This window comes from Arachis hypogaea, chromosome 16 (assembly GCF_003086295.3).
Source record: "Arachis hypogaea cultivar Tifrunner chromosome 16, arahy.Tifrunner.gnm2.J5K5, whole genome shotgun sequence".
In the NCBI taxonomy this organism is placed as follows: Eukaryota; Viridiplantae; Streptophyta; class Magnoliopsida; order Fabales; family Fabaceae; genus Arachis; species Arachis hypogaea.
This window is the reverse complement of record NC_092051.1, coordinates 18,132,047-18,145,002: the sequence shown is the minus strand read 5'-3', so window position 1 is coordinate 18,145,002 and position 12,956 is coordinate 18,132,047. Positions and strand designations below refer to the sequence as shown.

General features: G+C 35.9%; 2 protein-coding genes across 2 annotated transcripts; one reads left to right on the top strand and one right to left on the bottom strand.

Moving 5' to 3' along the window:
* Positions 1-5,247: 5,247 nt before the first annotated feature.
* On the top strand, positions 5,248-7,371 carry LOC112758188 (pentatricopeptide repeat-containing protein At5g08510). Its single transcript, XM_025806793.3, has one exon. It carries the CDS (start codon positions 5,552-5,554, stop codon positions 7,085-7,087), a length of 1,536 nt encoding a protein of 511 aa, XP_025662578.1. The 5' UTR covers positions 5,248-5,551; the 3' UTR covers positions 7,088-7,371.
* A 379-nt stretch (positions 7,372-7,750) lies between these two features.
* On the bottom strand, positions 7,751-12,753 carry LOC112758187 (autophagy-related protein 18h). The gene is made up of 9 exons (XM_025806792.3): positions 12,244-12,753; positions 11,429-11,884; positions 10,696-11,136; positions 10,155-10,400; positions 9,280-10,068; positions 9,028-9,188; positions 8,586-8,716; positions 8,082-8,504; positions 7,751-7,985 (listed from the first exon to the last, which is right to left on the bottom strand). The coding sequence occupies exons 1-9, from the start codon at positions 12,358-12,360 to the stop codon at positions 7,981-7,983; spliced, it is 2,769 nt and encodes a 922-aa protein (XP_025662577.1). The 5' UTR covers positions 12,361-12,753; the 3' UTR covers positions 7,751-7,980.
* Positions 12,754-12,956: the final 203 nt, after the last annotated feature.

The window sequence follows — 12,956 nt, the reverse complement described above, 5'->3', positions numbered from 1 at the left end:
GTGCGAATGGATATCTTAGAAGAGAAATAAGAAGAATTGAATAGAAAACAGTAGTACTTGCATTAATCTTTGAGGAACAGTAGAGCTCCACACCTTAATCTATGGAGTGTAGAAACTCTACCGTTGAAAATACATAAGTGAAAGGTCCAGGCATGGCCGAGATGGCCAGCCCCTCTGATCTAAGAACCAGGCGTCCAAAGATTGTTTACACTGGTCAAAGATGCCTAATACAATAGTAAAAGGTCCTATTTATAATAAACTAGCTACTAGGGTTTACATGAGTAAGTAATTGATGTACAAATCCACTTCCGGGGCCCACTTGGTGTGTGCTTGGGCTTGGGCTTGAGTGTTACACGTGCAGAGGCCATTTGTGGAGTTGAACGCCAGTTCCTGTGCCAGTTTGGGCGTTCAACTCTGGTTTTGGATCCATTTCTGGCGCTGGACGCCAGATTTGGGCAGAAGGCTGGCGTTGAACGCCAGTTTACGTCGTCAATTCTTGGCCAAAGTATGGACTATTATATATTTCTGGAAAGCCCTGGATGTCTACTTTCCAACGCAATTAGAAGCGCGCCATTTCGAGTTCTGTAGCTCCAGAAAATCCACTTTGAGTGCAGGGAGGTCAGAATCCAACAGCATCAGCGGTCCTTTTTCAACCTCTGAATCTGATTTCTGCTCAAGTCCCTCAATTTCAGCCAGAAAATACCTGAAATCACAGAAAAAACACACAAACTCATAGTAAAGTCTAGAAATGTGAATTTAACACAAAATCTATTAAAAACATCCCTAAAAGTAACTAGATCCTACTAAAAACATACTAAAAACAATGTCAAAAAGCGTATAAATTATCCGCTTATCAGATATCTTCATGGAACGGTTGATTTGGGATTGTTTTATCCCTATGGATCCAAGTCACAATTAGTTGGCTATGCAGATGCTGGATACTTGTCTGATCCACATAAAGGGAGATCTCAAATAGGATATCTGTTCACATATGGTGGTAAAACTATATCATGGAGGTCCACAAAACAGACGATAGCAGCAATCTCCTCTAATCATGCTGAAATACTCGCGATACATGAAGCTAGTCGCGAGTGTTTTTGGCTCAGGAGTTTGATCCAATATATTCTGTCATCATATGGACTGATTAATCATAAGATAGCTCCAACTGTCTTGTTTGAAGATAATACAGCATGCATTGCTTAACTTAAAGGCGGATACATCAAAGGTGATAGAACAAAGCATATTTCTCCCAAATTCTTCTTCACACATGACCTTCAAAATCAAGGGACAATTGATGTTCAATAGATCCGATCAAGTGACAATCTGGCAGATTTATTCACAAAGTCACTCCCAAAATCCTCCTTTGAAAGATTGGTACATGAGATTGGGATGCGCTGGTTTTGAGACATTAAATGATGTCGACAAGAGGGGGAGACTGTACTCTTTTTCCCTTAGTCAGGTTTTTTTCCCTTGGGTTTTTCTTGACAAGGTTTTTAACGAGGCAGTCCCCATCACAAAGAATTTTGTACTCTTTTTCCTTCACTAAAGTTTTTTTTCCATTTGGGTTTTTCTTTTGTAAGACTTTAACGAGGCATAATCCTAAATGGTCATCAAAGGAGGAGTGTTACGATAAGAATGAAATGGATGACCATGGGCGGCTCACCTTTTCCATACTGAAGTTCTATGTTACCAAAGTTCTTGCATTTAATAATAGTGGAAAAAGGTAGCCTCCTTGCATGTATAAATAGAGGTTAAACCTCAGTATGTAACACACAGTTACACAACAATAAGAATATTAAATATTCTTCGCTCTATCTTTCTTATACTATTCTCTCTCTTATATTCTTTACTACAATCTTATTAAATATATCTATTAATATAGTAATTCTAGTGAACATTACTATTAGAGCTATCTAATTATATTTCCATACTTTATATTTGTTACCTCTTCCTTATTTATTTATTTAGTTATTTTACATCAATTTTAAACCTTTTATGGCCGGTTTTGTGAAAATCATAATCTTGTATAATTAGTTTTTGTACTTTACACTAATAAATGATAATGATAAATAATTAGAGTAACTCACGAATATTCATAACGCTGATAAATCTACTCATGAAAAAATAAAATTGACATTTTACCTATGAAATATGGTTCCGGTAAACAAAACTACACAAACACTAAAAAAAACTACCCATAATTTTTAAATTATCCCACTTAACCTATTTTAAATTTTAATCATAAATTTTTAATTTTCAACTCTCACTAGCCCATTCCACCAACAGACACCACCTCCTCGTCCATTTTCTCTGCCCATTCAGTATCTTCATAGCTATTGACTTGTGCTACGGAAGGTCCTCGCATAGCCACACGCCAGCCTTACCCTACACCACTCCTTTGGTAGTCATTTAGTTCCTTCACTTCTTCTTACACCTCCTCCATGCTGGATATCTTTCTCATATATTCCGTCCTTCCTGCACTTCTCTTGAATTTGAACGTCTTGATGTTTGGAAACAATAATTTATTTTCTTCTTCTTCTTGTTCGACGACGATGGAAGTGCCGAAAAAAGTGGAGAGGCAAGAAAATTAACGAAGGCAACAGAAAAGTAACGACACCAAAAGAGAGAAATGGTAGGAGGAGTGGCAGATATGGGAGAAGAAGAGTAAGAATGAGAGAGAACAAAAGAGATGGTGAGTAAAAGTGTGCACGGAGAGAGTGGAAGAGGACTTAAGATTATTGTTAGGATTATAGAAACAATAATCAAGAATTAGGGATTAAAAATTTTATGAGATGAGGTAGTTATCAGTGATGGTGAGGTGGATAGTCATAATTTTATATTGTTTTTTAATACTTGGGTAGCTTTTTTTATTGAATTAATCTCTACATACAAGTCATTTAACCAAACAAGTCTAACAAGTTATTTACACTCACGCATTTTTACTGCCTGTTCTTCTTCTTTTCTTTCTTCTTCTTCTTCGTCACTCCTTCGTCTTCTTCTTCTTCTCCTTCTTTTTTGTTATTTTTCTCTTTTGTTATCGTCGTCTCCAATACCACCACCTCCTCTACCTCTTCCTCCTTTTTTTTCATTGGACTTTTTTCTCCTCATTCTTTTTTCTCCTTCTTCTCCATCATCTTCATCATCATGATCATTATCATTACAGTTATCGTCATCTTCTTCTTATACTTAAGGTCGTTATCGTTATCGTCATTATTAATATCGATCGTTATTGTAGAATTTTTGTCATATTGATGACGTTGCCGGATCCAAAATTTTTGCCATAAAAATTTTTCAAGTTTTTTTTTTTTTTACTCTCTTAACAAGAATAAAAACAAAAAATAAGAAACACATAATGCTACAAAATTACTTAGAAAAGGATGAACCTACATTCATTCAATTAAAAAAAAAGAAAGAAAGAAGGAAAAAAAGAAGAAAAAATGCAATATTAAAAAAAATATTTTTGTGTATTTGTAGTGAATTTCGATGTAAAACTAAGACATATATGTGTATTGTTAAAAATTTTCGGTGTATTTGTATTAATAAGTTCTGCATAATTCAAAACACTTCCTATTACTCCTCTTCATCTTCTGCCGTTTCTTCTTCTTTTTCATCATCATCTTTTTTTTATTCATCTTTTCCTTTTTATTTTACCTTCTCAAGTTTCTTCTTATTTTACTCTCTTAACAAGAATAAAAACAAAAAAAAATCAAACAAAGAAGAAAAAAAAATACATAATGATGTAAAATTACTTGGAAGAGGATGAATCTACCTTCATTCAACTAAAAGAAGGAAAGAAATAAGAAAAAAAAAAGAAAAAAAATTCAGCATTAAAGAAAATATTTTTGTGTATTTGTAGCAAATTTTGGTGTAAAACTAAGATATTTCTGTGTATTGTTAAGAATTTTCAGTATATTTGTATTGATAAGTTCTACATAATTCAAAATTCTTCCTCTTCCTCCTCCTCATTTTCTGCTTCTTCGTCTTTTTTTTTATCATCATCATCATAATCTTTTTTTTTCTCTTATTCATCTTTTCCTTCTTATTTTACCTTCTCAGTTCTCAAGTTGCTTCTTGTTTTACTCTCTTAACAAGAATAAAAACAAAAAAATCAAACAAAGAAGAAGACGAAACACATAATGCTACAAAGTTACTTGAAAGAGAATGAACTTATACTCATTCAACTAAAAGAAAGAAATAAATAAAGAAAAAAATGCAACATTAAAAAAATATTTTTGTGCATTTATAGCAAATTTCGATGTAAAATTAAGATATTTATGTGTATTGTTAAGAATTTTCGGTATATTTGTATTAATAAGAAAAAGAACAGTAACAACAACAACAACAATAAAAAAACGACGAAGAGAATGAAACACACTAAAAAGAAGAAGAAAAATGAACACGAAGAAAAATGAGGAGAAACGCAAAGAAGAAGGAGAAGGAGAAGGATGAGTAACGCGGGATACAAATGTTGGAGGAAGAACGACGTGATTTCATGTGCACGTTATGTAAGTGAGTTTTATTGGATTAAGATTAACTTGTATAGACTTATTTGCCAAAAAGACTTATATGTATAGCAGAATTGTTCTTTATTAAAATTTATCTTTCATAAATACAACATCAATTTATTTTTTCATGAATAGATTTGTTAGCATTTTAGACATCCATAATTATAATAAACGATAACAAGTTTTTTATTATCTTTTATTTTTTCATGGATACTCAAATAATTACATGTTTAGATTATCTTTTATTAACAAAACAAAACATGTGTTGATTGTTGCGAAAATATCGATATTAAAATAGTCTATGATAAAAGATGACAAAATTAATGTCTTAATCGAAAGAAATATATTTCTTTTAACAAGTTTTTGTAAGGATTTTTTTTAGCAAACAAATTATAATTCAAATGACATAATTTTTCTATATTCACTTAAAAAATTACGAATTTAAATTTCTCTATCTTTGATTAAAAAAAATTATCATTTTTTAAAATAAAATAATACTTAATTTAATACAAAAATATAAATATTTGACTTCGAATAAGTATAAAAAATTAAATTTTAATTAATATTACTTAACTTTTATTATAATTTTTTTTTAATTTTTATTTTTAAAAAAGATAAATTTAAAATTTAAGATCTAAAATTATAATCTAACATTTAAAATTAAAAAAAAAAATTGACTATAAAAAGAAAGAAAGTCTAGAGGATATAATATGAGTAATCCCACACCATTAATCACTAAAAAAAAAATGAATAATCTTATACTATTAAATATAATATCACACCATTAAAAACACTCTAAATAACTAATTGATAACTATTACAAAATCTGGTGGCACTCTTGGACAAAAATTCTCTAATTTCACATCTGATGGACCAGTTGAGGGAAACAAATAAAATGCCAACCTGTACTCTAACTCGACATTATTTGACATGTCACTGTCGGTTAAGTCAGTTAACCATGAAACATGAATACATGATAGATGGTACATATTACATAACAAGTTGAAAAAGATTGCAATGTGTGTTCGGAGCCCAACCAAAGTGTGATGAACCAAGTGAAGCAAATCCATGGATACACCCTGAGAAATGGCATAGACAACACCAAAGTCATCATTGAGAAGCTTCTTCAAATCCCAAACCTTAGCTATGCACATTCCTTTCTCTGCCACTCACCCGATCCCAAAGCCACCGTCTTTCTCTACAATAGGCTCATCCAAGCCTACTCCATCAATGGAAGCAACACGCGCCGCTGCTTCTCCCTTTATTCCCAAATGCTTCTCCATGGCTTCCAACCAAATGAACACACTTTCAATTTCCTCTTCTCTGCATGCACCTCACTCTCTTCCCCTTTCCTTGCCCAAATGCTCCATACCCATTTCATCAAATCAGGCTTTGAACCTGATGTATTTGCTGCCACAGCTTTGCTTGATATGTATGCTAAACTGGGTTCTTTGAAGATGGCACGCCATGTGTTTGATGAAATGGCTGTGAGAGGGGTACCTTCTTGGAATGCCATGATTGCGGGATATGCGAGGTTTGGGGATATGGAGAGAGCATTAGAGTTGTTCCTGTTGATGCCTTGTAGGAGTGTGGTGTCGTGGACCACCATGATATCCGGTTACTCGCAGAACAAGCTGTACGAGAAGGCTTTGGATTTGTTTCTGACGATGGAAAGGGAGAAAGTCACAAAGCCGAATGAAGTAACATTGGCAAGCATTTTGCCGGCTTGTGCTAATCTTGGGGCATTGGAAATTGGTCAGAGGATTGAAGCTTATGCAAGAGAAAACGGGTATTTCAAGAATTTATATGTGAGTAATGCTGTGTTAGAGATGTATGCGAAATGTGGCAAGATTGATGTTGCTTGGAGGGTGTTTGATGAGATTGGAAGCTTGAGAAACTTGTGCTCTTGGAATTCAATGATCATGGGTTTGGCTGTTCATGGACAATGTTGCAAGGCACTTGAGCTTTATGACCAAATGCTGAGAGAGGGAACCTCACCGGACGATGTTACATTTGTGGGGCTCCTCTTGGCATGCACCCATGATGGCATGGTTGCTAAAGGGAGATATATCTTCAAGTCAATGACAACGGACTTCCACATTGTTCCCAAACTACAACACTATGGCTGCATTGTCGATCTCCTAGGCCGGGCCGGCCAGTTACAAGAAGCTTACAGTGTCATACAAAGCATGCCCATGAAACCAGATTCAGTAATATGGGGAGCTCTCTTGGGAGCTTGCAGCTTCCATGGTAATGTTGAGCTGGCTGAGATTGCAGCCAAATCACTGTTTGCCCTTGAGCCTTGGAATCCTGGAAACTATGTCATTCTTTCCAATATTTATGCTTCGGCTGGTCATTGGGATGGAGTTTCAAAGCTTAGGAAGGCGATGAAGGGCAGCAAAATTACGAAAGTAGCTGGACATAGTTTCATTGAACAGGGAGACCAATTGCATAAGTTCATTGTGGAAGATAGATCACATCCACTAAGCAATGAAATTTTTGCTTTGCTAGATGGAATTTATGAACTGATAAAGCTGAATAGAAGTTCATTTGCATGCGATTTAGATCTTGATTTTAACTAATCTTAATAGCCGAAGCTCCAGTCTAAGGATCCTTGCTCTTTCTGTCAACGAGTTTTGAAGCAATTATTAGGGAGGCATGACATTAATCTTTAATGGAATTCGTTTCTTAGTGTTTTTTCATTTGTCTTAATACAATGTCTCACCATATGATAACATATCGATTGTTAAAATCTCATCTAGTGGGTAACTTAACTGAAGTCAGAAACTATTCTTATATTAAACGTCAATATACTATTTATATTCCATATCTACTGTCATGTGATGAATAAGACAGTATTAAACTATTAATCAGAGTGGTAAGACATTATTTTGGTTACATTGTACGCAAACACGCAGGCATAAGGGCTAAACTTGATACAATCTTTTGTTTTTTTTTTTTTTTTTTTTTTTCCTTTAATCCACATAACGAGAAATGAGGAATAATCTTGCTTGAATAGAAACAGAGGAGAAGAGAACAGAGTAAATATTTCTTTCCTTCTTTCTTCTTTTTTTCCCTTTTTTTTTTCATTTTTTTTTCTCTCATCTTGGTACACAGTAGGAAACTACTTCATTTTCTTAGTTTGAACCCTCCCCCCCCCTCCCCCCCCCCCCTTCCTTATTTTTTCATGGTGCGTGAGTGGAAAGAATACATTTAGAAACATATGAAGAATCTGGCCAGTACCCTGACAAATAATATACAACATTTACATTGAAATCACAAGAAAATCATTCACCTTGGAAGGAAGGAACATTGTGTGAGAACATTAGAAATTTTAAAATCCCTTCAATCAATGGTCAGTAGCAATTAGCTTGTTGCAAGGAAATCACCCACATTTGTCAATTTAAAAGAAATCCTTTACACCACCAATTCACAATAACTTCAAGAGAAAGGTAAGCACCAAAAAAAGCAGCCATTAACCTGCAAAACGGAAAAGATGGTGCAACAAAAATTATTTTTGATATAAATTCCATTCAAATTCAATCCTTTTCAAATTGAACTGTTTCATATTCATACCTTCCTCAGAGAACTCAAATACACCACCAAGCATGCCATCATCATCACCATCTTCCTCTGATTTCTCCCTCACACAGGGACTGCTACATTCCTCATCAGAAACAACCTCTGCTGATTCAGGACAGCCAATTGATGCTTTTGAATAATCCTCTTGAAAAATTTGCCCAAAGTCAGGCGAGTCATGGACTAGCCCATCATGTGTAACGTTCATATTCAAGTTACAATCGTTAAAACTTGAATTCAAACTCTCATTAGCTTTGCCACCTTTTGATGAATTCACTTGTGAGCCACCAGCTGCAATGTCATCCATGTTAACAGTCTTCAGGCTTGGAAGAGGTGATTCCGACACGTATTCCTCTCTATTCTTTACATTAATATCACTTCCAGATGAGTCAATTGATGAAGAAAAATATCCTGACAAGCCTGAGAGGACAGTATAAAAACTAAGTTAAATAACATGGGGGCACTCTAATAGAAGATGCCATATTGAATTGCTTATCATACCAGCATCTGCCTTCAAAGCTGAGCCAGGTATCTTCAACTTTGATTGGGAAAGTACAGCATCGCCAGAAAACTTCTCTTCAGCTCCATGAGAATCAGATGACGAGCTAGAACTTCTTCCCATGACAATACCTCTGCCAAAAGGAAAAAGGCAATCAACTAACCCTCTAAATTGATCTCTCCAAAGACAAGAAGTAAACACCCTCCTCACAAAGTCACGCTTTAGTTCATTTACATAATAGGTATGCAAGGAGCAAACTAGATATTAAAAACAATTATTGCAAGAAAAAATTGACTCCTCTCTACAAATCTACCATGTAAATACTAAAATGGCAATGCGATGAAATAAGTACATCTCATATCTAGAATGGAAAGGATCTGGGTAACTAATTACACAAATGACTTCTCTAACTGATCAAAGAAAGCGAAGATAAGTAACAATTACCTGTCAACCCGATGGAAATGGTCAAAGACAGGCAACAAATCCTTCCGCCTTATTTCAACCTCATCAATAGGAATATTCTCAATTTCAATCTCTCCACTGGTACTAGATTCACGTAAAATCAGCTCCTTGGTCACCAAAGGGCTCATCACAAAGAAAGATACCTAAACATTGAGGGGGCAAGAGCTTAGTTGAAAGAATATGTATTGGGAGACGTAACAAGCAGCAGTATCAGAATAGAAACCACTTAAATACCTCAGACTTCTGCCATATTGGTATCCTCCCAGAGTTTATCTGTACCTCTGCATTTGAAAAGTGACATTGGTCATTGAATTTAATGCAATTATTGTTTCCAACATTATTATCTTCACAATCTGAAGTTCCCAAGATCATTTCTGCAGCTTCAAGACCAAGATTATTCCCTACTATATGCACCTCTTTTTCTGGCCAATCATTTCTTCTACAGGCATCCCACCACTGAACTGGTTCAACTTTAACTCTTAAATTCTCTTCTTCTGTATGTGCAGAAGGAACAGAATCCATTCTTGGAACAGTTCCACTAGGCTCTGGCCCGAGTGATGGAAGTAGTTTATATTGAATTAAATGACCAGACGGGGCATATACCAATAAATACTCCAGAGCATGAATATTAGACAACGTGTTGCCCGTATCACAAGATATGGAACTATGAAAGACTGCAGAAACAGCACCAGAAGGAATGCAGACTTTTCCTGCTGCAGAAGATGTAGCATTACTAACTATATTGAGCCATCCAGCATTATTTTTTATTCTGCTAACCACAGAGAGGACAACAGGAGGTGGAGGTGCTGGGCAAGATTGTTGCTGGTTTACAGTGAAATGTGGAGTGAACCACCATGGCAGTGACAACACTGGAAACAGAATAGGTCCCTCTGTGTCATGATTATGTATCTGAAGAACTGTCTCACCACCAAAAGGGGCAAGAGAAAAAATATGGCAAGTGCCCTTGGAAGAAATAATGGCAACCCACTGACTCATATGGCTAAAACAAATATCTTGTATGACCTGCATAATATACACCATAAAGTAAAACCTTCATGAGTACATACTAAAACCAAGGCCTTAAAGAAATTGTGAAAATAGGAGCATACGGCTGATGTCAAGCCACGGTGGAGCTTGTATAGGTGGACATGAGAATAGCTCAAATCAGTGCTTTGATGACCTGATCCATTCCGTGAAGAGGAGGGCATAATCCGAAATATATTAATATTGTTTCCATGAATCGATGCTGTGACCAAAAGTGTCCCACTTGGGTCAAAACACAAAGCTGATATTGGACTAGTATGGGCCTTAAATTGAGCCACAACAGCTCTAGAAACAAAATCTTTCACAACAACCTGCAATAGATTTGTGATAATAATATCAACAAGAAGCTAGAATAGAATGATTGCTTCAGCTGCCACAACATTAAAAAGAAGGGGTAGGAAAGGGATGATACATCAATAATACTAAGAACTATAACTACCTTAAACAATCTTTCTTCTATGGATAAGCTGCGCGAATAGATGATCTCATGTAAATCGTAATACAGATGCCAATATACTTTAACAGGAAAATATCTAGTCAGCATCATGCTGCATAAGAAAATCAGATTACAACGTGGTATGCTTTCACTAAAATTAGATGACTTACCACACCGGTGGTATCTGTTTCAGGGGTAGGTGGGGTAAACCGACTAGCTTTCCAGATTGAATTTGATGAAACCGGAGAATTGGATCCATCAGGCATAAGATCCTGACAGTATTTAGACAATGTTCTGTACCCCTTGTCACTGAGGTTGATGAGCCCGGCAGCCAAGTGCTTGCTGGATTCCAGGGCATATCGGGCTACCGGGTTTCCATTGCTGGGAGATGTTGATGGGCTGACAGCAGGAGGAGTCACACTTTGAGGACTTAGTCGACTTTTATTTGACAGCAAAGGACTGTTAGAAGCATAAGCCAACCACCGGGGCCCTAAAGCCATGGGACCGTACCCAATATTAACCCCAACCACTCCTTGGCCACCCAACTCAGGTACAGGATGAGTCAGGACACTGAACTTACTCTCAAGCGTAAGTGCGTCAAAACAGTATATCTGCAAGCAGCAATAAAATAGGGGGGGAAATGATGTTTTAATTGTGACAGTAGAAACATCAATAACAGTGTATTACACTACATTCACATCTAGACAACATTAAATCATCTATTAGGTGACATGAGAAACAAATCATCAATACCAGCAACCTCTCTACACATGTGAAAGGAAATAGCAAAACCTATCCAGGATGTAACTAAAATTATCATAAGTTCCATTTACCCAACAAATTCAGGTATTCATGCATAGTGTTAAAAGTAAATCAAATTAAAAAATTGAATCAAAACCTTACTTGCATAGCAAGACCCACAGCCACAACTTTAGGACTACATCTAACCATGTAGACGGTGGAACGAAATCTGAGAGCATGAACATAGGTATGAGACTTAAGCGAGTAAAATCTAACAGCTGTAGCTGAACCAAAAACATTCTCAGCTTGAGGTTCAGCATGATCCCTGACAAATCCATCTCTACTATTTTGCACTGGACCCGGAATCTTTGACTTATCACAAGCAACAACTAAGAGCAAAGGATGTGATGATCTAAATCCTTCAGAACCCTCAGGTTTCTTAGGGACGGGCTGCATTTGTAAAAACGAAACCGGATCATCGTGCTTCGAGACAATCTCCCTGACATTAGTAGCATCTTCCACATCAAGAACTTGAAAGCCATTTGAATAACCAAGTAACAGAACATTCCTAAAAGAAGAGGGACCAAGTTCTAGCTTGTCAAAGCAAGCCCAAAGCACCTACAAAACAAAACAGAGTTGAATCATGATATCTAATATCTTAGCCTTCCGTTCATAAATCACAACTGCACCATGCCATTGCCAGCTGAAAAGCAATCACAAAACTCGAAATAGCAATCAGTAAGAATTTTACTAACTCTCTTTAATTCTCGTAATTACACCTAAATCCTAATCATAATACACAAATCCATGTCATTAAATTGAATGAATGATCAAATTTGGAAAACACAATGCATCGTATCTTACTACTAACTCAATTAACCCACGCCAGTAGAAATTCAAACAAAAAACAGTAGCAAGAAACTGAAAGAAATCAAGAACTAAAAAGAAAACAGGTAATTGATTTGAGTAACACGCACCTGATCCTTCTTGGAATGGGAAGAACGGGAACCGGAAGAAGCGGTCTTAATGCGAGAAGCTATGGACTTGAAAGAAGAAGGGATGAATCCATTGGTGGTGTTGTTGTTGCTCTTCATAATACTGAAAGCTCAAGAAATGGGAATTTTGAACCGGCCACCGGCGAGTCACCGAAAACGGCACTAAGTTAAAAATGATGATACCATTAAAGATTCCGATTTTGATTTGACCAACCCAACACAACACAAGACGGTTTTGCCTCAAATCCTTCTTCGTCTTCCCTTGGCAATTTGGGAAATGTGGGGGAGTCCGGCTCCAAATAAATTTGAAGGAAGGGTAATTTTGACATTTCAGGAGGGGTAAGCGAAGCGTTGAATATATCCGTGGGGACACGTGGGTGTAGTGTGGTAATTTGGATAAGTTAGGGGAGTTGAATGGATTTATGAGTAAGTTTTGGATACCCAAGCAACTTTCTTCAATCACGAAACCACATGCCTTGTGATTCAGAATCAGAATAATCTCATACCAGATGCCGCATCAAACTTAACTTCTATTTCTCTATTAAGTTTAAATCACGGATATTTTATTAATGTGTATCGGATATATTCTGAATATGATATTTATTTTAGATATGTGTTTGTTTTGTTTCATCAGTATTTTAATAAAAAATAAAATAATTTATTCGAATATATTTAAATATATTTAAATACTATCA